This window comes from Ornithodoros turicata, chromosome 8 (assembly GCF_037126465.1).
Source record: "Ornithodoros turicata isolate Travis chromosome 8, ASM3712646v1, whole genome shotgun sequence".
NCBI lineage: Eukaryota > Metazoa > Arthropoda > Arachnida > Ixodida > Argasidae > Ornithodoros > Ornithodoros turicata.
The window spans coordinates 41,157,172-41,181,145 of NC_088208.1; the positions used below are offsets into that span (position 1 = coordinate 41,157,172).

The 23,974-nt window shown below is 46.6% G+C and overlaps 2 protein-coding genes and 2 long non-coding RNA genes across 8 annotated transcripts; 3 read left to right on the plus strand and 1 right to left on the minus strand.

Moving 5' to 3' along the window:
• Positions 1-111: 111 nt before the first annotated feature.
• On the plus strand, positions 112-17,320 carry LOC135366300 (coiled-coil domain-containing protein 148-like). Of its 5 annotated transcripts, none has more exons than XM_064598977.1 (12): positions 112-180; positions 5,097-5,223; positions 5,316-5,380; positions 11,727-11,947; positions 12,680-12,805; positions 13,431-13,772; positions 14,363-14,507; positions 15,326-15,568; positions 15,928-16,136; positions 16,190-16,292; positions 16,348-16,455; positions 17,057-17,320. In XM_064598977.1, the coding sequence occupies exons 4-12, from the start codon at positions 11,745-11,747 to the stop codon at positions 17,237-17,239; spliced, it is 1,662 nt and encodes a 553-aa protein (XP_064455047.1). In that variant the 5' UTR covers positions 112-180; positions 5,097-5,223; positions 5,316-5,380; positions 11,727-11,744; the 3' UTR covers positions 17,240-17,320. The 5 variants fall into 5 exon arrangements, with proteins under 5 accessions (XP_064455047.1, XP_064455048.1, XP_064455046.1 ...); XM_064598978.1 differs by lacking the exon at positions 112-180 and adding an exon at positions 622-1,219 and having other exon boundaries at positions 5,316-5,384; XM_064598976.1 differs by lacking the exon at positions 112-180 and adding an exon at positions 622-1,219.
• On the minus strand, positions 1,843-2,407 carry LOC135366299 (uncharacterized). Its single transcript, XR_010414132.1, has 3 exons — positions 2,240-2,407; positions 2,042-2,185; positions 1,843-1,987 (listed from the first exon to the last, which is right to left on the minus strand). It is a non-coding gene; the product is annotated as an uncharacterized LOC135366299 (long non-coding RNA).
• Positions 17,321-17,580: 260 nt separating the features above from the next.
• On the plus strand, positions 17,581-18,392 carry LOC135366303 (uncharacterized). The gene is made up of 2 exons (XR_010414133.1): positions 17,581-17,639; positions 17,713-18,392. It is a non-coding gene; the product is annotated as an uncharacterized LOC135366303 (long non-coding RNA).
• A 940-nt stretch (positions 18,393-19,332) lies between these two features.
• On the plus strand, positions 19,333-21,934 carry LOC135366302 (uncharacterized). The gene is made up of 2 exons (XM_064598981.1): positions 19,333-19,497; positions 20,746-21,934. The coding sequence occupies exons 1-2, from the start codon at positions 19,487-19,489 to the stop codon at positions 21,929-21,931; spliced, it is 1,197 nt and encodes a 398-aa protein (XP_064455051.1). The 5' UTR covers positions 19,333-19,486; the 3' UTR covers positions 21,932-21,934.
• The last annotated feature ends 2,040 nt before the right edge of the window (positions 21,935-23,974 follow it).

Sequence of the window (23,974 nt, forward strand, 5' to 3'; positions counted from 1 at the left end):
AGAGGAGCCCGTCCGCACGATCCGCTAGGGCCGCTGCTCATCGGCCCGCGAGATCTACATCGTGATTGGACAATGGAAATTTGAATTTTGAACGCGCAGAAGCGGACGCACGATTGCCGTAGCAGCGTAAAATGGTGATGATAATCAACTTTAGAAAGAAGCATCTGGTGTGGGACTAAGGTAAGCTAAAGTACAAAGTATTCTAGAAACTGAGGAAGGATAGCGCCACCGCTGATAGCTTCCAAATGCGGCGCTGGGAAGGGTGCCTATGACATGGTCGTGGTCAATATACACATCCCCATTGGACATGTGGGACTTGCCTACTATCTCAAGCTTCAAGGCGTCTGCTTCTGCCTGTTTTATATGGGGAATCATATCACACCTCGACATAATACATACACACATAGAAATATAATAGACAACGATTAATTGTTTCTGGACGGCTTCTATACAGATTTCGGTTACCTACAGAGTAGAGTCTAGTCAGTTTTGAAACCCTGTCTTCCAGTGCAACCAAAAGGCTTCATTGCTCAGAACTGGAATGAGACATCGTTCTTGGAAAAAGTCTAAATGGAATTGATTTTCTTACAGCGCAGGGTAGTGTGTCCAGAAAGTGCGAATGAAACGCGTTGAGTTGAAGCGGCCGTGTGACACGCTCACTCGAGTGAGTGCACTACAAGGACCAGCTGCCATCGTACAAATGCGACCAAATCCGTGTTAGCGCCGCGAAGCAACTGTGGCTATGAGTGGACAGCAGGAAGGAGTTAGCATGCGTCCTGGGCAGACTTTACCATGGCTCACTGCGCTGCATTGCTTTAGTTCATCATGAAGAATGCGAAACGCATATAGTCGTGTCAACGTCATTACTAAAACCTCCGTTTGGGCTTGTTGGTGACAGAACTGCGCTAAAAGGATGAAACACACAACACCTGGCGCTCGGTGTTGTGTGTGGCTTTTAAGTCATGCATCATCATTAATTTATATGTTGTTGATTTTGTTATTGTTGAGAATGAAAAGAAATCTAGTCCTTCAGCTCTCAAATATTACTGCACACCGCGGATAGGATAGAGCTCAAATTTCGGTTTCGACCACGATCTCTGACGGCAAGTCCTTGTACTATACTCTTCCACTACGAGAAACGGTCAAGTGTTTGTGATGGGAATTCCCTTAGCTCCGAGACAAATATGTTGAACAAGATCTTTGGACCCGGCTCTAAAAGGTGGGTAGACGAGAAAGTCGGACACGACGTGATATACCCGTAACATGAGGTCATACCCGTAGCGTAGCGTCGTAATTTTTTTAACTAGCAGCTCGGCAATGGCGTAGGAGCACGGCATAGCGCACACGTTCTGAACGCAAAGATGGCTTGGCGCCAACGAACAATAAAAACACAAGCAGCGTTACCCGGGTTGCCTATCAGCACGGAGAAAGTAGCGTTCAGCGCAATCCACGGGAAACAATTCCATGAAAAAGTGGCTAATACGCAAGCGAGTTGGTGAACTGGATGCATAATGTGTCTCTCCTTTCGTGTCCCCTAGTCTAGGGGTTTTACATCATGCATCAATTCCGTTTTGTCGATTCTGGGCTATATGTTGAGCAGACGCAGACGGCGGCGCGCAGAAGCGTTTCATGTGCTTTTCCGCTACGTCTGTCAATCCTGCCGCGTACCTGCCTGCAAGGAATGCACATTGCTCGATCATCCCAAAGTGCTACACTATCTACTGTGGGACGGAGTGGGACGCAAACTCAAACCGCCGAGCACCACAGCGTCAACTGTGAAAGAAACTTGAAGAATTTGGCATGGCAAGAGACAAGACAGAACAGTGACCTGTACTGGCATCACCTGTTGGGTGTCTTCAATGAGGAATAGGCAGCACTGTCAGTTATGCAAAAGGGAATAGCCCTTCCAAACAGGCATCGTCAGCTACTGAAGCTGCCTCCATCTGTTTCTCAGAGCACCACAGCGTCAACTGTGAAATTGCAGGACCTGAAGAAATTGGCATGGCAAGAGACAAGACAGAACAGTGACCTGTGGCATCACCTGTTGGGTGTCTTCAATGAGGAATAGGCAGCACTGTCAGTTATGCAAAAGGGAATAGCCCTTCCAAACAGGCATCGTCAGCTACTGAAGCTGCCTCCATCTGTTTCTCAGATCACCACAGCGTCAACTGTGAAATTGCAGGACCTGAAGAAATTGGCATGGCAAGAGACAAGACAGAACAGTGACCTGTGGCATTACCTGTTGGGTGTCTCCAATAAGGAAGAGGCAGCACTGTCAGTTATCCAAAAGGGACTAGCCCTTCCAAAGAAGCAGCATGAGCTGCTGAATCTGCCTCCATCTGTGTCTGTGCGCCACAGAGTAAACTGTGAAACTGCAGGAGCTGAAGTCCTATAACCGATGTCTTCAATGACTGAGAGGAACAGTGTGAGTTATAAAAAAAGAGAATAGCCCCTGGGAACAAGCCACCATTAGCTGCCTTCATCTATTTGTCTATGTACCACAGACGTGAACTGTGAACATGCAAGGCCAGTAACCAGGAACTATGACATCACCTGTTCGGTGTCTTCAATGACGGAGAGGTGACAATGCTAATATGCAAAAGCCCTTCGAAAGCCCATGATCTTTTTTTTTTTCGGGGGGGGGGGGGAGGGGAGGCAACCTCAATCTTTTGTCAGGGTACCACATATAAGTCATAAAAGAAAGTAAAGGCGATGATGTTGTGCCTTACTTACCGTGTAGTTGGCTCTTTTAAAGACACACTACAGGGCAACGACGTGATCGGCGAGCAATCATAGAAGAGCGAGGTAACAATAACTTACTCTAAGCTTAGCTACTTCTGTTTTACATCAGCGTCCATAAACGTTAGCAGAAAACGTGTAATAATGCAACATTCAAAAATAAAATATGTTTGAGGAAGCGAATCAACAGGAGGCAAATGTCCACGTGCGTTCATATACTAGCAGGTTAAATTCATGCGTATCAGCAGTCAGCACATACGCCCTGCAAAGGCAAACAATGTCAGATCTATCCCTATCCCTTCCACACTTCGCCTTGGTCGTAAAACACCTTTTCTTCCCTAGGGCTGTTGACCCACAATACCCGTGAAACTTTAACACGTCATTCCTAACCCTTTAAATATCATTTCAATGATGAGGAAGGTGCCCAGAAGAAGAACGTGAACACCTTCGCCTGCGCTGCGTGGGAGACCGTTGAATGGTCAGGGACGCAGATTTCCCGGTGCCGGTTGTGCTGTCTGAGGGGCTTCCTCAGACGGGCTTTCAGACATATGTCAGCCCCCTAGAAGTCGGCCCAGGACACACATTCCCCGTCAGTCGTGACGTTGCCCACCTCTGTGAGGCCGACAACGGTGAGCCACCACCAACAGGGGGGTCACAAGGTGAGCGCTAAACAGCTGTCCCCTGCCGTTGGGAGAGGAGATTGAATGTTCTATGTTGGACGTTCGCGTTGGAAATAAATGTGCTCTGGACGCCCCTGCAACAGGTGGTTCTGGTGATGGTGAAAGGACTCGTCTCACAGACAACGTCCTATAAGGGAACTGTGCCGACATAAATCGCCAATAAGACACAATCAGCCAAAGGACGATAATAGGATGCTCCCGGTTCGACTGTTGGCGACGGCGATTTAGCCACTGCAAAGCAATCATCTTTTCTTTTACAGCGGCAACTGTAAAAGTTGATCAATTTCGTGAAGATCCTGTTACGTACGTCGCATCGCCGAAAACCCTTCTCTCCCTTGTCGCAGGATAAAGCGAAGAAGCGGCGCGTGATTGGTCATTTCTGAGAGTCACGTTGGCTGTACGGGAAAAGTGTCAGTTCACCGGCTTCGGCGTCGCCCGCGGCGCAGCGGCGCTATTGCGCGGCATTATGTGCCGTCCTGCGGACTACAATGGACAGGAGAGCTCATAAACAATTCTGTCGTTCATTTCATGCCACATCTTGCACGATGGCATAGCGGTGGCGAGGGCTGGAGCAAACTTCTTCTCTTTGGCCTCACTGGTGAAAAATGTGCGGTAATATGGTCAGATTGGATTAAGTTAGTATAGTAGTGCCCAACGAACATAAGTTAGATTTCAGTGCATAAGAAGGGGAACCGATCTCTCTTCTTTTCTCGTAACCCCTTCAGAACGGCCTTTCGTGCCTTCGATGTGTGCCTTCGCCTTGTTTCGTGCCTTCAACGCTATGTGTTCTCTATGTGGACGACACTAATATTTTTTGTTCAAGACTGTTCCCCTACGAGTTTATTTGGTAAAGCGAATAACGTGCTTGAAAAACTACAGGTTTTCGGGATAAAAGTTCATAATAAATCTAGAGAAAACTTGTTTAGACGTTTAGACGTTAGAGGACGTTTAAACCTAGAGAACGAAAAACCTTTCTATGGAACCCATTTTCTTGTTCGATCAATATTTGTTACATTTCTTTTTGGATAGTCATCCAAACTTACATCGGCACGAACACATAAACTTTGTTCGAAAAAAGGTCCCAGCTGGCGCTTTGTGAGATCTTCGTTTCGTAATAGATTGCACTATACTAGTTATTCCACCTCCCTACGTCCCCTTCTTATGGTCCAGAAGACGAATCATGATAAATCTTCGTCCTCGTGAAGCAGTCGCCTTCTTACTTCTACTATGACAGGTTCATGATGAAACCTTTCTCGGCTCATTCAAGTGCCGTATCGTATACACCTTTAGCCAGAAAGAGGAAAGCGATACGATACTTTCATCATCCTCTCTGGCTTAGGCGATCAACTGTTTTCAACGTGTCCTCCGTCGTGTGTATACGTGATCTATGTTCCTTGACTCCGTCTTCGTGTTACTCTCTGCGTTGATAAATTTATTTACGTGTTTGCTTGCTTGCGTCGTTGTAAACAGTTGCCAGTTCTTCTCCACTTGACAACTATTGTATAAATATTTATTATTGCTTTAGGAACTGTACTTTAGGAACTCACCCTAACAATCCCGATTGCCCTGTCTGCTCTCCTTTGCAAATTAAATATATCCTCATTCTTATCCGTCTCTAAGGTTTACCCTTGGACACCCTGTACCCATCACGAATCTCAAACCTCTCGAAAATTCCAGGTTCAAATGGAAAGTTACTGAATTGGAAAAGGCTCCCTCCATATTCATGTCACTTAGCAGCGCTCGTGTCATCACAACGTGCTGCGCGTCCAGATCCTGTTCTATTTACACCTGTACAGAATAAATTGTGAGTTCATTTCGTAGACGTTACGTAGCGATCAATAGATTTCAACCGCAGCGCCCACTGTCGGAGCATTAACTCACTGCTGCTCATGGCAGACGACAGCAGAAGCAGACGACGATATTTCTGAAGCAGACAGCATCATGGCGCCCGACTGTACGAGGTAGGTAAGCGCTTAATTTTTTATTTTTTGAAAGTATGCAAACTGTTAATGTCTTTAAATATTATCGACGTTTCTTTCTGTGTTGTTCATTCAAAGTTGATCGTCTTCAGAGGTCGACTTCCCGTTGAGCTTTTGGAGCTTTCAGCTGTAATTAAATTTCGCGATATGTGCAAGGTTACCCGAATCTAGGTCCTAAAAAGTATCGCTTTGAATGAATAGCGTTTACCATATCTAGAAGAATTAATAGTTTCAGTGCCGATTTATTTCATTCGAATTAATGCGAGCTGCCAAAATATAGCACAAGTCTCGTCACTGTTGCGGTTCTCCTCCATATTTTTACACGCATCATTCATCACCTAGTTTTTCAACACGTTATACCGCCCCTGTCAAATGACTTTTTAATGTGATATGGTCTCACTTACGATAACTTGGAAAAACCGCAATGGAATTGTAATTACGTAGCTCTTCTTCCTTAAAACTGTTGTAAATTCGAAAAAGATGAGCGTGCAACTTAGTTCTTGAAGCAGCGCACCAACAACTCGGTTTGCGCTTAGAATTTGGCCATGAAAAGTACGATTCTCCTCGTCGCCGCATTGCGTTTAAAATTGCCCCGCGTATCACGTACGAACCAATTGGCATGCATATTTTAAACGCTCCGACCAACACGTGCGTGTCGGACAAAGCGCTTTTCTATTACGGCAGCAAAAGATTTCTTCTCTCATGTGGACATAGAGCGAAAAAAGAACAGAGGAACAATGAAAAGTGGTGAGGAAACAAGTTTCGGTTTCATATACTGCAACCACATGCGCCTTCTAATATCGCTTAATCCTATGACAGTGTGGAAGGACAACTGCCCTATTTTCGTTTATCCATCGGAGCGACCCCCTGCTGGCTAGCAGGAAGCTGTCGAATAAGAAACGGGTGTCTGGCTTTTATGTGCACCTCTCAGTATGTATGTCCGCTCCTGTTTGCTGCTAGGGTGATGCGACACCCGTAAACTTTTGCCCCGAGCGGTACATTCGAGTTACCTCCTACCCCCCTGTTTGCAAAGAAAGAGTCTTTTATTTGACTATCGATTGGGAAATAATATACATGCTATAACCGAGCGGGTTGGTGATTGCCAAGGTCGTCCTAAAGACTGGGAGGTTCGAATCCCGCTGTGCTGTCTGAGGTTTTCCACAGTTGCCCTTCTTTCTGTGGTCTCTACGCCCATAGCCACAGTGTAGAGAGAGTAAGACAAAAAGGAGTAAAATGCCTCATTTTAGTCCCCTAGGTAGGTTTTAGGTTCGAGCTCACGTCTCGTCCCTTCATAGTGGTGACCCAAACGTTTCGGCCGACTCCACGACATGCAGGAAGCAGACAATAGTGCGCAGCGGCGGTGTCAGTCGCACACTTGGCACTTGCCCCCGTTCATACGCCCGGATATATGCTTTGAGCAGGACGAACCACACTTCGTCAGTCACAAAGTTTCAGCACGTTTTATCCGTCCTCCTTCAAGTTCTCTGATGGCTCCCTCCGCTGAAGATCCCTTCTGTGATCGTGAACGCATGCAGGAGCTCATTTCCACGGAAGCCTTCTCACCTCCTTTGGCAAATGCAGGCGGGCAGCGCCCCTTTTGACCAGAAGCTCCTCCGCGAGCTCTTCCTGTCCAACTCACCTTCTCTGTCACGGACAGCGCGGACAAGGCCATGGAGCTCTATGCAGACGCCGGCTCGTCTATCAACCTGACAGCTGTAGACAATGGAGAAGCCCACATTGCGCACACGAGCTTCTCCTTGGATGCTCAGCAGGCATCCACGCCGCCGTCGGACAGTTCCGACCTCCCAAACCTGCGTACCGAGATGCGCCCATAGCCGACATGTTGGAGAGTTTCCTCTTTTCGTCGCTCGGACGAACGCCGCGGTGCAAACCGCTCTAGGGCCCTCTACCACCTCGGAGTCGCCAGCTCTGTTGGTTTCACAAGCGGTTCGGTCGCCGAGCACGTCGCGCCCTGCGGTTGGCAGGGAAACGCCAGAGGGGATTACAATCCCCAGTCATCAGAGTCGCCTCTTCTTAATCAGAAGAAAGAATCAAAGGAAGGAAAGAAAGAAAAAAGGTTAGTTATGGTTTCCTGGGCAGCGATGCTAGCTACGGAGTTTGGGTTAACCTTCCAAAACGAGTGTGCCGTATTGATAGGCTTGAACACTACCGGGATACCTTTAGATCGGTACTTCCTATACGTCACCTGGATCTTCCGCTGGGTGGGATGTCGCAATTTCTGTGGAATCCGACCAGTCGTGATACAGCCCCCGTTGTGGCCAAGACATCAGCTGTGTCAGACGAGACACCGGTGACCTACTTCTCTCCCGCCATGGCAAGATACAAGTCCCTTGTCCAGCAAAGAACAAAAAATTGCAGTTTGGGGGCTACATAACTTAGCTATAGCTTAGAAATTTTCCACCTACAGAGGAAAAAAATAGACGTTCTTTCTCGCGAAATTGTACCCTATGCATGTCGCCAGATTTTGTCACCACTCGACATATCACAGTTGACGGTTTCATCGCAAGTATTTTCATTCATGCACATGCGTGACTCACAGAGCGTGAAATGCACTCTGTGACATTCATTTAGTTACTCCCAAAAAGGAGTAAAAGTAGGTACACGTACCTCTTTTTCTTAGAGTGTGGACTCTGTACAACTGGACTATTTTTGGCGGACAGTTGCTTACTCCACTCCGCTCATATGACTGGATCAAACAGGAACCTTAATGAAACTCACGCTGACTATTTTTGCTGAAAGCGTCCAAGGTGCATCGTAACGCACCTATCTTTTGTGCGTATATTAAATATTTTTCTTTTGTGCGCACGTAAGCCAATGCAGTGCTTTGTATACTGTGATGTTAGCACAAAACGACAACTAAAGTTCCAACATAACAATTGGCTGACGAAGCCGGTGAGCATTCCCCACAAAATATGACTCTTCAATTGAATCGGCAGTGGACCGTCTAACATCAGTTACCTTGAGGAAAGACCAACATTTTCTACTTAGTAAGAACCTCAAAAACATAGTCGCATGCCGACGCGTTTGGTGAAGCCAGCAGCATTCGATAAAATGGCATTAGGTGAAGTGGACGGCTTCGTCTGATTGGACGCTTTCACTCTCTCGTTATGTGGAAATCATCTACTTTTTATCCTATCTGTTACAACGGCAGCATTTATCGGTCAGTTAAAACCCAGTTGAAACCGTCGCTGTGAACGGCTATACAGACAGATATGGAGGGGACAGAAGCTACTGGGCCGACTTCAGGGAGTGGCCTCTAAGAAGCTTGCCACTGCTGCCACTGCTGGGGTTTGAACCCAGCACGTCCTTCGACGAATCCACTCGGCCTATGCTCGGTCTAAACTTGCCAACATTTGTGCATATTATAATAAAAATTTCGAAAAACTGAAAAGTAGAGCACGATTTGTGATCTTGGATTTCCGAAAAGCTCCCACGAAATAAAGGAGGGATTGAGAAATATTGCGGGGAATTTATGAAAGTGGCACGCATCGACCAGTCGTTCACGGAGAGGCACGTTTTGCAACCTAATGGGGACCCCATTTCAAAGAGGAATAATCTTTCGAAAGAGCGTTACCAATGAGGCAATAATCCCGGCCCGGTCGTACGAAAACGCTTGGAATAACCGACAGAGCAACGCATCGAAAATGGCGCCTATCATATATTCGCAATTTCTTTAGGAAAGCTTTTGAAATGAATTACGGGACTTTGTATTCCAAGAGCTTTGAGATTAAGATAATACTTTGATACTTTGACGACAAATTGTGCGTGTATCGATGGTCTTTAAATGAGATGAGACAATATTTATTATACGAGGGTTTTCACACTTTGATTTCTCCAAGTTGCATCAAAGTTTCAGTTCACGAAAAGGCTTTTGAAATGTTCTATTCTACACTACGTTGGTAATTTGAAAGCTTGTCTGCTTAGAGTCCTGGACGCACCTAAAAGTCAGAGTTCCCGGAGGAGTTATCGTCCAACCTTGTTGACCAGTCACATCTCCCTGGTCGAAGGTCAACGCGTGTTGGGTGGAGACCTTTGTTTTTCTCGTTTTATTTCTTGCCTGCGCGTGTGTTCCATTGGGTAAAACCAGGCCAGGAGATGGGTGGAGTCCCATGGACAACAACCAAAGTCATTAGCTCTAATGAGAAAGAGAGGGGGAAATGGGACATCCAAAGGGGACATCTCGCAGGTGCTGAGTGGGATTCACTCCGACCACCACCATCCTTGGGTTCGTGCTTTCATCTATATTATTCGTATTTCTATGTCATTCCTATTTGGTACGACTCCTCGTGTTTTCTGTGGATAAATTGATGGAATCACTACTTAGCATATCGATGACGCACTTGGAGCTGTTTGTCGGTTAGCATCATGCGTAGAGATCAATCAACTACGGTGACTAATGGCTGCTTGAGCTGTGACATTTCGTCCGGTTTTTCACGCGAGTCACGATTGTGATAGGCGTGACAAGTTGCCAACATTGTATGAAATCATCTGTGTTAGCACGATATCATTGCTTTCAAAGTGGCACGAATTTCTCATCAATGATGAATTAAAGAAGTACTCAGAATCGAATAAGTGAGCATCATCGACGCTTTTAATGCATCACTAATCTTATAAAGCTTATCGTATTTTGCGAATAATTCATTGGCGTCCCCTCACGTGTGTTTTCGCCACCGTACTCTGTTTCGTAGCAGGGAAGCACCCTTTACAGGACGCTTCATTGCACCACCTTCTCTGACGACTCCAGCTCGAAAAACAAAACAAAAATAGTCAGTTCCACAACCACGAGTCGGTTACTTATCCTCAATCCCTTCAATGTTCTAGATAAAAAATGGAAGCGATGGTGGATACATTTTCCCGAATAAATTTTTCCTCGTTTGTTAACACGGAAATGCATATACGTAGTGTATTTCTATCGCTGCTCCAGATTTTTTATTAAAAAATCTACGAGATCAGCATACATGTAGTTGACTTATACGGCCAGGCAGACATTCTCTGGAAGAGAGTATGCCACTGCTCGATGAATAATTAGCTACAATTCACGAATTTAATTTGGGGCACTTTGGGTTTGGGCTTTTATCTGGGCCGCAAAGCGGTTTATCGTGTCAGCAATATCCGATCATCTCGATAGCTCCAAAGCACGTGACCCTCTGACGTGGAACTTGCGCCGTCCTCTTTACGCTTTTGCCCCTCATCCCCCAAGAAGTCCCCCGAGTTAACTAATGAATTTTAGGTAATTAGTTATCTAGTAGTGACATACTCTCATAGAGAAGCCATATACCTTTGACTGCGTGTATGCTGCTCTCTAGCTTTTTTTAATTAAAAAAATCTGGTGCAGTTATAAAAAAACAAGAAAAAGAAAAACTCCTCGTATACGGACTCCGTGTATCAATGGGTGTTTCTGCGTCAATTCTCTGAGGGCGATGTTAGGTTGCCTACGGGTAGCTCCGTGGTTGCTACGAAAAGAAATAGACCAATTCGAAAGCGTCTCCCGCGTTCGTCGAGCACCCATTAGCATCAATTTCAAATTTCAACCCCCCCCCCCCAAACAATAAAAAAAAGAGAAAAAATTCTGCTTTGTCGATTTTTTATTTGTTCCGTCGACGTTCGAGTTCGTTTTCGTTCTTACCGAGCTCCGCTAACTTTGGTAGTGGAGATCTTGCGGTGCATGAGTCGTGGAAGCTAAGTACCGTGGCTGCTTTCGAAATTGGATGCTGGGGGGGGGTTTGTTGGCAGAAAAAAAAAAGAAAAAGAAAGGGGAAAGGTCAGCTATGCAGCACGCCGACTTGCTATTCCCTAAACAAAAAAAGGAGAAAAAGCACGAAATATAAACGAGAAAGAAAAAGAAATAACGAAAAGGCAAGGGGCTGGGGAAAGGCCGCTTTCCTTCCCTTCTTTTCCCTCTGCCTTTGCGCCGTGTGTCCCAGATATCGCATCGCGGCGAGTCACGGAAGAAGCGCACTGAGAAGGGGGCGACGTTGGGTGTCACGTGAGGTGTGGTGATGCAGGTGGCGGTAGTGGAAAGTACGAGACGCCAGGCCTTTCGCGAGGATGGCTCCACCAAGGAAAGGGTCTTAACGAAGGTTCTTCTGTTGTGCAGGTGCAATACGAACTCGTTCAGAAAAGATTGTAAAGATCCCTAAACATTTGAACAGGGTTCGAGTTGCAATGCATTTGTAAGAGATCATTTCAAAATTAACATATTATATATTAACAACTCTCAAACACAGATAGCGTTCCCACAATGCTATCGCTGTACTACAGCTGCGAGTACCAAAGGTTGCACAGCTATACTCGGAATTTTTTTCAGGATTAGGAACAAGAGGAAATGAAATTGGAAGCATCCATCATGGCTAAAAAGAAGAAACGGAGACGGGAAAACAACGAGCCAGCAAATGAAGAAGAAGAAGGAGGAGGAGGAAAAGGAAAGGGATCATTCATGAAACAACACAAGAAAACGTGGCAGAACGAGTTCAAGAAACTCAAGGATCAAGAGGAAAAGCTGAAGAACGACATCGTTGACAAACTCAGGTCCGGAACACATAAATAGAGTAATCGGGATATCAGTGTGACTTTTCGCCTCAAGTATTTTCCCATCAAATTATTTACACCCAATTATATCACGGAGCAGTTTACCTCCCGTATTCCAGAAAAGCCCCAAACACATTTGTTGAACAAACATTCGGATAGTGTTTTCGACACAAGGTTGACATCCGGAATTTGCCGGGATTTGTCATGTTACGAGTGCCCATAATGTGAAAAGGAACTTTGCGGTCCTCCTTATAAAGTATACAAAGTGTTACTGAGGTACTATTTGCATAAGTACGTAAAATATTACGTAAACAATACAAACAGCAAAGAAGGTTGAAGATAAAATGACTATAGCCTCGTTCACATGAACTCGACACGAGCGGGTCGAGTTGAGTTCTACCCGGCGACGGAAGGTGGCCACAGAGCGCATGCGTACCTGGCTGGTCGAGTTGAGCATGTCAACCCTCTCTCTTAGTTGACTGGACTCGACCCGACAGCGTTAACATGAGAGAATTGAACTCAACCAGCTCATGTCTAGTATACGTATGTATCAAGGTGGCTTATAAAATGGAGCTTGTTTCTGTTTTTTTTTTTTTTTTTTCTTGCGTTGTCGCTAATCCCCAAGTACGGTAATATAAAGTGCGCAAGAAAAGCATGATCATACAGTCGGTTAGTTATCTGTCTTGTAAGAGACCGTTCTACAATGATATGTGAATGAATGCACTTAATCAGATACATATCGTCAACGGGGCTGTCCAACACCGATGCAGCAGGACAGTGCCTCGAAGACTGGATCGACTTCGAACTGGACCGGACTAAATTCACCGAGAGCGCCACCTCCAGGATCTCCTGGTTTAAGTGAGTCCATATCAAACGGCAATTTCATCGGCAGGCTTTGCAGACTATATAGCTGGTGGATAAACTCCACGATAGGCAAGCCTGAGCGATGGGCAAGACACGTAAACAACACAACACGAGCCTTTGTGTTGTTTACGTGTCTTGCCCATAGCTTGCCTATCATGGAGCCTACTGAACGCACCCACTGATGACGTTCGCAGACTCAATGCGGATTGAGCAAAGCGCTATGACGTTTCACACGCGTTAATTTTGGAAGAGAGGTGCGTGGACATTTGGCCCACCTGACCCGTGAAGGAACACAAAGTAAATAAAACGAACCACCGACATATAAGTCGTAATGGGCGGCTATGCCCGGGGGGGTGAAACCAACCCAGCATCGAGACGCTGCGTCATTAGCGTGCACAGTTCGGTTGCACGTCGTCTCTGGAGGCACCGTATAGACGGGGAAGGCACTGCAGACATGATATGCCTCCATCCGACCGACGTGGCAACCTTCAGGTAGGTATCATACCCATGGGAGGTCTGCCGGGAGTGGGTTGTAAATATCTTTTGCATTTAGTTTGTGTACCTTCACGGGTCGGGAAAATGAGAGAAAATTCCCACACGATGAATGAATGACGTGCAGACGAATTCTACAACGGCGTCTCGGCGGAGGCAGTGACGACGAGGAAGAAGACGACCAGGAGGAGCTCCAGAAGGACTTCCTCGATGCCGCCAAGGAGTACCGTGAGGTGACCGCAAAACTAGAAGAGGCTCAGAAAGAGGCAGAGGCGGAACTACAAAAAGCTTTCGATATTCCTGTCTTGACGAAGGCAAAGTTCGCCTTCGCGCGAGATGTGGAGGAAGACTTTCTGTCAAAATTCCACGCTTCAGAGAAGACCAAGAGACAGCTTCTCTCGGAACTCAAGCAGACGGACCACAAGTTTCAGGGAAAGATTAAAGACATTGACAAGGCCCATAAACTCGAGTGAGTTTCGGATTGGCTTCCCTATACCCATGCCACTTCTCCAGGGAGCGCATCAAAGTGGGTGTTACGGGCACGTTATTTTCGTATTTAACGTTAAAAGATTGTCGTAAATATTTCAAAATATATATTCGTACAAGTGCCACATTCTATATACCCAAAAATAGTGTCTGTCAAAAATCGACTGTGATAATCTTTATAATCCACTCGGCATGTAGAATCGGCGATGTCTGCTTCCGACATGCTGAATTCGAGCAATGTCTGCTACCAATAGTGCGTGGTAACCTCACTGATCTCGATTGTAAATTTATTTTTTATTTATTTATTATTTTTTATTTATTTTATTTATTATTATTATTATTATTATATATATATATTATTTATTTATTTATACTTTTTTATTTTTTTATTATTATTTTATTATTTATTGTTATTTATACATCAGTGCTCAAGCCATAGCCGGCCAGAGAGAACTGTCCCTGCAATGGCGATAACGATGTGTCGCGCTATTTGGCATAGCCTGTACGAAAAAATTCCCCATTAAAGTGTAGCGGGTGCATTTTGATTCACAATTAACGTTTTACGTTTATGAGGGAGGAACCCGTGGGATGGAACCCAGAAGAGGAAGCTGTAGTCCAACACGTGCTGGATCAGTATCCATCGCAACTGGGGAACAGGAGAGCGCTCATCATGGACTGGCTCAAAAGGAGATTTCCGGAAAAATCAATTCTGGATATTGTAAGCCTTTTTGAACCACTTTTACACCTGAAAATCTTCCACGACTTCGCACGTCAATTCAGTATATTGAGAGCAACGGCGTGTAGAACCTACCTTGGACAACGCGACATATGCAAACACGATTATTTCCAAGTCAGAAGATTAATGTTAATTCTGCGTGAACGACATGGTTACACTTAGGGCCCTGCACGGGCCCCCGACCCGGACATGTTCGGGCCGGGCCAGCTAATTCAATACAACGCAGGACTATTAGTCCATATGACCACGGTGCTTGCGTCATTCCTGTGCATATATGTACAAAAACAAATAGAGGACACTGCATTATGAGTAAAGTTTTGACTCTCTAGAACCTTTTGAAAGCCACTTGACATTGCTCATGACTCCTCACGTCTATTACAATCACGTTCGCAAAGCTTCTCTCCAATGGAAAGAGGGATAACGATTGGAAGAACAAGTCTGCCCACAACGTCCTCAACCTCCACAAAAAGTTGCACTGTAACGGTAACGTACTTGCCCGCGTGCGCTGGCGTTCGGTCTCGCGCTGTTCCACCACCGGTTGTTACTGACTGAGCCACCGGGCTCGTACAGTGCTCTATAGTTCCACTAGTTAATAGCCTGTTTAAAGACCTTCAGGGACGCTGATGACTGCCGAAAATTTCAGTCAGGAAGTGAATTTAGGTGCTGCTATTGGTATGCGTTACCAATGAATACGGGCAGTTCACCAGCACAGCTTCTGCACATACGCTGTTATAACAATCCTGACAGAAGCCATAAAGTTATCTTCTGTACACGGCATTAAGTTGAGTGTTGTATTTCAGTCGACCTACATGACCTGGTGTCAGAACCAGAAATTCCACAAGGAGAAAATCAACTCTTGCATCCAAGACTGGGAGAGTGCCAGGGGTCAATGGCTCAACAGAGCGTTAGCTGTCGCCTCCAAAGAAGTCTTGCCCGAACCCAAAATCACGCAAAAGAAGGTTAGGACCAGACGAGGCATCTCACTACCCCCACCTATCATCAACAAGTCGACAACGAACAACACCCTCAGGAATTACGTCAAGGTGAGCCGATTGCCTATAGTGCTGAATTTCATCGCTCGGCGGTTGAGAACCCTCCACGGATAGATACGACGGCCACCGCTAACGTTAGTGGAATATGCGTGGTAGTGGTATTTCCCGGCATGCTGCTGGGGCCGCCGGTTGAAGACGTTCACCGGACGAGCCGAAAAATGACAGAAAGGACAGACACTCCAAAGAAGTAATGAAATGACCATCAATCAGGAGCCGCTATCAAAGCGCACCTCAAGAACGGTTCTTTGAAAGAGGTGCTAAAAACGGTCTCTAGGTATTACGACTGAGGAACCGTGGTATTACCAAGTGTTGTGATGTGGTGGCCAATGGTATGGTCTGATGCCATGCAGGTTCCGGAGCCGAAGAAGAGGATAGTGCTGCCTCGTATCGGTCGCTCCCCTCAGAAGGAGGTAGAGATGAGCCGTGGAGCTGTAAACGAACAGGAGTGGCGCTCACTGTCCACTGTTAGGGAACTGGAAGCCCTTAAGCAGAAGGCTAGGGAAGGCGATGGAGACAAAGAGGAAGTGGTCAGGCTGCAGAGAAGGCTTAGCATGGAGAGGTTAGTAGCATTTAGCTAGTAATGGCTGTGGACATGGTGTTCATCTTTCTCAGAGTGAAATTTCGTCAAGAGATGGCCATGAAGAAGCAATGGGACCGTATGAAAGCCGAGGAGAAACGACAAGACGAATTGGGGAGGCGGAAGCTCAAACAACAGGTGCGAGCTGGGCAAAAAAGCAAAATCTGTCTCAAGCACAATTCCTTGCGTGTAGATGAAATACCGCGACGAGCGTAGTCAGATCCTGCAGGAAGCCAACTGGCAAAAGCGACGACCATCTCTCGTCACCAGAGGGTGCTCTGTCATCAGACCCAGTAACAGTGTGAGTCTCCTCCCGGCACAGCAATAGCATGCTCGTTCGTAAGTAGTGCCACCTGTAGGCTTTATACAAAAACCACCTCTCGTGACGTCACAGTCGTTCATTCTGGCCGTGACGTCACGGTGTGCCTCATCATCGCACTCGCTTTTGTGTTCCCTGTGTTGCTGTTGTATGCGAGTCTTTCTACAGTTACAATCTACATTTAAGCTTCTAAAGTAAGTTTGCTAGTCAAATTAGCCTCAAATTTCATTCATCTTTCGCCACCACTTATAAGCGACACAAAAATTACAGTGTTTCTAATCTAGGCTTAATTTAATTACTAGCTAAATAAGAAGTAGCAGTCAAAACCTTTCAAGAGGGAATCGCGTCAAACCTTTGCTAATCTTTTTCGCCGACAGAACTACGTCGAATAAAATACGTACAATGCTGCGACAAATTGTAATGAATGTTGAAAAGTTGATTTTATGTTGGCAAAAATGCGCCGTTTTAAATACAAAATTGGCGTTCCCTGTTAAGCTTTTGTGTGCAGACACCTTAGAAAGCTTGGTCACCGTTCACCCGTAAACTCATAATTACGACTAATTTTTCTCGTTCAACTTGGCAGAAGGACCCAAAGAAACGGAGAGAGAAGAAAGTCCAGGTGGCGCTGCCTATGGCGCCGGCCGCCATTTTTGTGCCACTGCATCATCACACAAAGACCACTTTGTACAACACGCTGTCTCCACTGGAAGAAACGCGAACCATATTAGTGTCTTGCAGACCTGTCACCAGGGGTGGTTACAGGTAAAATAAATTATGTCCATCCTTTTTTTTCCTGCGAAAGGATGGATTACCAGCTGACAGTGGAATTTTTTACGCCAAATAAAAAATAAAATGAAATATCGCGTTTCTCTTTGTTCTCCTACCAACGGCCGGGGTGGACACAGCGTCCGTTCTACGTATGGTAACTCTGTCCCCCCGACGACGTCTCCTTCTTACTGTATCCTCATGGCCACGGATGCTTCGCGGTGCACACACAAATTTTTTACGTGTTGAGATTGAAGAAATATAGTTAAATTGTGATTTTAAGCTACCAAAGTAACGTTGATCCAGTTAGGAATTTTCACCGCTCGAGCGCAAAGTCCGTCAAAATAAATGAAGAAGAGAGGAGTGCTTATGGCGGCGAGTGGCCGAAAATCGCCCGCCAGGTAATCTCGCCTTACTTGTTGTTGCAACGGAGTCTCCAGGAGAGTACCTTTTATGAGTGCTCTTTCATTCCAGACTTGTCCTCTTTTTCGTTGCCTGGCACGCGAGTACGCCTCTCGTCAGCAGCGAAGTCAGGACGTCTGACGTGCCATTTGAACGACTGGCCTTTTGGAACACCGTTCTTGGATCCCCTCGTCGTGACCGATCGCACCTCGGAGGAGGATACGATGAGCACTCGCGTCATTGGCGTTCCTACGTCCAGTTACTTCTTCTAGAACTCAACAAGTCACAAGACGAGGAAAGTCATCTTTACGAAGAATGGCGAACACAAGTTACTAGCAAACTTTTGAGCCTCCTCGAATGGAATCCTGTGGACGAGGTCCCGGAAGATTTGATAAATAATCTCGCCAGCGACATCGATGATGATCATCACGGGCGTCGAAGACGTGTACTCTCCCGCGATATGCCGTCACGCGATAGGGTAATTTATCGAGATACCCGGATAGCGCCATCATTTCTGGGTTTTATCATCTCGGGATATTCCGACGTACCATCAACTGGTACTAGCGAGGTACTAAGAGGTCGGCGTCTTGAGAACACGACGAAACGTCAATTATGATTCCAATGTGATTCACGAGAAATCATGTAAGCATCAACCAAATCTCCCGCGAAAAAAAAAAAAAAAGACCTCGTGTGACATTTGGATGGGCGCTCACCGTGATTGTGTAAGCAATATAAACGTATAATTAACATCATCAACGGCGCTGTTCACTGGCGGAAATGGCGTCAATCTACACCCCAACTCAAACCTTTATTACCTAACTTCCAGGGTTTGTGGTTTTCGGCATTTACCGAAAGACAGCCCCCAAATGACTTTCTTCTTTTTTTTTTTTAGTTCGGAGTAGTCTGAAAAAATCCGAACTTGCAGTACCATGGCAGCTGCCATCCTTTGAATGGGAAATCCCCGGCCCCACAGGTAGGTCGAGCCTCGCATAGAAGGGTTTTAGTGTATCGTACGCTATCGTCTTTGCGTACATAAGGGACAGTGTCCCGAGCACGGGCTAAACATAGAGAGCTTCGCATGGTGCGCAGAACTACCTGCACGCTGTTCCTTACGTACGCTCAGGTGCTTCCGTGCTTCACAGAGGCTCAATGGTGAGGCCATGTCACGTCGAGACTGGGAGGGGTTCGAATCCCGGCTGTTTTTACTGGGTTTTCCTCAGACATATGTGGGCACAGTTCTTTTACAAGTCGGCCAAGGACAGCGACAACGGCGAGCCTCCTCCATTTGGTAACCCAAAACCTGAGAGGGGTTTGACTGGTATAACGGCATGGAGTCGCTAAAGGTGCCTTTCGCAGCCAACAGCGACACCACTCAAATGCAACTTGAAATGGTTCTGTCACGAGTTTCGCCTCGGCGAGCTTCACTATCTATTTTCCTAATGACCCGTGTGTGCATATCATCTTCGGGGAAATGACGGCTCGCATTACTGTTTCAACGTTTGTCAGCTAATTCTCTAATTGACGAAGGAGTCAGCATAATCTGGACCAGGAATTAATTACGAGAAAGTTAAATCTCCGAAGAGAAGGACTCATATAGGGAGTGTTATCGAATCAGCCAACAACGTGTTTCATGTTCTGCAGCCATCAGTTCAAACACGCTGGTCGTAGCGACAGAAAGCCTTCGAATCACGACTAGATGAAGGAAACTCTACATCGTCTATGTTGCTCGTTCGTCATTCGAAGAAAACGAAAGACGACTGTCGTCGCTGTATCGATGTAGAAGACGACGTAGGAAGAAGAAGAAGAGGATGGGCGTTCATGGCGAGCTTCTGCGGCCTAGCCGGCCATGCTTGGCAGGTAGGTTACTTTCCGCCAAACCTTCCGTAAATTAAGCCGTTGGAAGTGGACGGTAGGTATTTCGTTCAGAATAGCGGAATGGTTCTAGAAACATTTGGTTCAATATAACGGATGTTGAGGGAAGGAAGCGCATCACTCACACAGTACACGTTCGTCACCGGGAATCCAAGTTTTCACTGACCTTTCAAATCCCACGGTAGCTTCTCACAGCAGGTGCTGATGAGCACAGCTGTCCTGTACTGCTACGGCGTAGTTTTAGATATCAAATCTTTCCCCAAGTTTGGCTCCGTCATCTCTCTTTTCTACTCATCTCTATAGTCTTCAAATGCGGACGCCGGATGATTATAGTCACTACTTCCTATGTTTTGAGGGTCTTCCGCTCTGAACAACCTAAATTACACTTTTCGTTCTCCAGACGAATACGAATATTCGGAGCGACGTAGCGGTTGGGACAGCATGTGGTAAGCTATGCACAGTTGGAACCTGTATAAGTACGGTTCCTGGTTTTCGGTGCTTAATTTTTCGGACATTCGTTGGAAAAATCGGTGGCTATTTCGTCCACTAGGAATCTGCGGCTTTCGACGGTAATATTTTGAAATGTCAAGACACCCGGTGGAAACCAGCTAGAAACGATACGGGAGTTTCCCATGCACTGGAACCAATACTTTATTTCCATTTGTTTTTCGTAAAAACGACAACTATTAAAACCTGAACTTGTTATAAAAAATTGTGACACGCTGAATGGCACACCGCTCATTACGTTAAATCCGTTAAAACGCTCGTTATAGAGGAAATATTTGCTCTTTCAAGAATGACCACTGTCCCTTGCCAAGCAGTTCAGCACCAAGGGACAGAAAATGATATCGAGACATTTGAATCCCACATTTCGACGACTATCGGTGAATAATTATTTCAACCGAACGCGTAAAAAATTTACCGGCGTACGTTTATCGGTGCTTTTCGGTAAACATCGAAAACCAGGAACCCTAAGTATAAGCTATGCACAGTACCAACGACATAGTCTAGGCCTGTTCGATGCCTGCCGCTACGTAGACATGTAAGCTGACAGTGTCGACTGCTGGTCAATCGTTGCAGACGATTTCAAACACAGCCTGTGCGGCTAAACGCGACTGATTTCCATAGCTACGGCCACTACGAACGATGCTGTCATTTGTGGAACTCCTAGGGATTGCGTTGATAAGGTCTTGTGGAAGATAAGAAGCTCAGCTGTGCTCTTGTTTGATGCAGACTCGCCAGGGCCTGGCTCCTGCTTCTTATCGCCTTGCACCTCGCGTGCAGTGCGCCTCAAGGAACGACACATAGCAACTTCTCGCGGCTCCTTGGTCCCACCAGGGGGCTCATCCTGGCGTCCAAAGAAGGAAGTCGTCCGTCTCGCCGATCCGACGACAACTTCTGGAAGTCCGTCAAGAACCGCAGCTTTCCACGTCACGGCAGGACGGCAAGAGACATCGATTCGCGAAAACCCAAGCCGAGAGACACCGACCGAGAAGGCTACGATAACCACGGCCTTCATTGGCGATCCTACGTGCAATCGGTGCTCCTGGAGCTCAACAAGGCACGGGAAGAGCAGGAAGAAGAACAGGATTCTATTCACAAAGCTTGGCGAACGTACGTCACAAACAGACTCTTGAACCTCCTGGATTGGAACGCACCAGACGTAGGCTCTATCGACCACAGCAGACGACTGGTTAGGCATCCAAGAGTTCACGCAAAGAGACACCGTCCTACCTGGAATCCGCCAGTAGTTTTGTGGAGTACTTTGTACCATCCCAACTACGGAGAATATGGCCAACGTGGGACTAACGGTCTCGGATACCGTGCTCACGGGCGGCGTCTTGGGATGGCATGGCAAGACGGACGTCATTTCACGGCGTTCAACCGCTCCAGGACGGTCATTTATGAAGGGATTACCAGGCCGACGAGTACCACGCACCGTCGAAACTTGAAGGAGCTCCTAGATATACTAAACGCTCAAAGCCGAAAGCGAAAAATAATGCAACGACAGTACAAGGGTAACGAAGACCCTGAACAACGCTCAGATGTTACTCCCCAGCAGTTCCAAGATGTCCACAGGAGAGAGGCCGCATACAAGGATGACGGTGTGTACGTCCTCGTTAAGGGTGTCCTAGTGTCTCCAGATTCCCCCATTCGGCCACTGATTCAGGGACAGCTCATACCGGAACTTGTGACATCTTGCATTAACTGTACCACAAGTTCCAAAACAAGTTCCACAGCAGCGGATCCCCGGCCAGTTACAGTACCGGCGAAAGTGACACAGCGACGACTTGGAATGGTGTTCTTGTTAACACTTGTTCTCCTCTTTTGCGGTATATTGACAGCCGCTTTCTTGTCTGGGTATTTGACTAAGTACTATAGGCAGTATGAGATTATTCAAAGGGCACAATTTATTTGAAGAGTTCCGTCTCTGTTGCAGTTTCTTTTCGCCGCAGACCCATATTGTTTGATAACTCTTCTAGACAACATTATAAGTGAAGCCCTTCCGGGACGCCACTTACCAGATGACTAGAAAAGGTGCATCTACCATGGTAAAACACATTGGGCAGACCGCTAACGGTTCCGAAAACAAGATACGCGCCTCTGAAGTGGTTCACATCACGTTTCTCACCTTTGATGTGTCAGCTCCTTTTATCGTTCAATGTTAAAGGCAATGTTAACGCTGGTAGATACTCGTACTTGTAGCGCAGCACAGAGAACACTGACGAAGACACTACCGAGACAATCACGTACTAGCGTCCCTTTATCCCAGTACTGTCGTGCTGTCCTTATCATATCGGTTTCGTAGAACGCTCCCGATCTGCTGTTATCGTTATCGCACGCGACAGAGCACTACCATATCTGGGCAGGGCCTGTCAGGCCGTTTCACACTTACGGTTTTCTCGTTCGTATTTTTTACGGAGCCAGAACGGACCCATTGGAACCTACGGGGCTTGATTGCCCTTGGGCCATTCGACCCTCTTAGATTTCGGTGAAAAAAAAAAAAAAAAAAGAGTGCATTCCCTTAGGGGTACGTATGTAGGACAACATATGTATATATATATATATATAGATATATTTGTAACTCCAACATCGCCATGCCAGTACTGGACAGCTGTTTCGGCCTTGTTGGGCCTCATCAACAGTACGCAGGCAGGCAACGTTTGAGTGGATGGCGTCAGAAGGTCACGTAACACGTGATTCCTCCCGTCAGGGTAGGTAGGGTCTCACCATGACGGGAGGAATCAAGTGTTACGTGACCGTCTGACGCCATCCACTCAAACGTTGCCTGCCTGCGTACTGTTGATGAGGCCCAACAAGGCCGAAACAGCTGTCCAGTACTGGCATGGCGATGTTTGAGTTACAAACATATGGTATACGCAGTGGCGTATCTAGAGCTACCTGCGCCTATGGCAACCAATGAGTCTGCGCCCCTGTTCAGGCACATATCGATGACACAGTTGGTCATGTTTTGTAAATACTTTAATTAAGTCCACAGAACTACTACACATGCAAATGGCCCACTATCGTCACATGATAGCCTTTCTGGCTTTTGCTGCTGCAAATTTGTCGATAATGTCACTGAAATCAATTTTTTCTGTTTCTTCTCCTTCAACACTTAGGACAGCAAGGTCGGAAAGCCTGTCCTGGCCCATTGATGCTCTTAAATACGAAAGTATCAGCTTGCTAAGTATAAGCTTGCTAAGCTTGCTTGTAAAGTATAAGCTTGCTAAATGACCGCTCACAGCTGGCAATTGACACCGCGATCGTAAGCATTATCTGGACCGCAACACGAAGGTTCGGGAAGACATTCTCATCTCCATAGTGAACAATAAATTCAAGAAGCTCTTCGGGTCTCGATATTTTGTTTTCTGTGCGCCTCGCGAGCAACATTCTGCAGTCCAAAATTTCTTCGTACGGCTCGTTGCCGTCAACATCGGAAGTGTAAAATTTGCCGGAATCGTCCCTACACCTTTACACCTGCCCCAGCCCGACACACGGGTTCAGGTCGACCCTCTTGTTGGTCCGCCAGATACGAACTCCTCTTTTCGTCGGGTCGATTTTCTTGCTCAGATATCTCTCTCAAAGTCCCACTGCTGCTGTCACGTCTCAAGTGGGATCTCCCTTTTGTTTAGGCTGCTCTGGTCTCGGCTGTGACAGTCGCTCACTGAGCTGGTTCGGTTTGCTCACGGTGCCCCGTTCTCGTCAAATACGTCACGCGCCCAGTTTAGCTACCTCGTGGTTAACATGATGTCCTTGGGGATGCGTTTTCGTGTGGTCCGCACTACGTTTCACACTGCAACCTCTCTAATGGCGGTGCATACATCATTTATGAATGTGCCAGGTTGAGTGCCCGACCTGGCACATTCACACCCGACCACATAATGGCGCCCATGGCACCTGTCCACACCTGCCACACCCTAGATACGCCACTGGGTATACGTGCAGCCAAAGAGCTCCG

Bases quoted from the DNA above. Each gene is read 5' to 3' on its own strand.
- LOC135366300 (XM_064598977.1), top strand. From the start codon at position 11,745: ATGAAATTGGAAGCATCCATCATGGCTAAAAAGAAGAAACGGAGACGG. The intron at 12,806-13,430 runs GTGAGTCCATAT...AATGACGTGCAG, and splicing joins TCCAGGATCTCCTGGTTTAA to ACGAATTCTACAACGGCGTC. The intron at 16,456-17,056 runs GTGAGTCTCCTC...TCAACTTGGCAG, and splicing joins TCATCAGACCCAGTAACAGT to AAGGACCCAAAGAAACGGAG.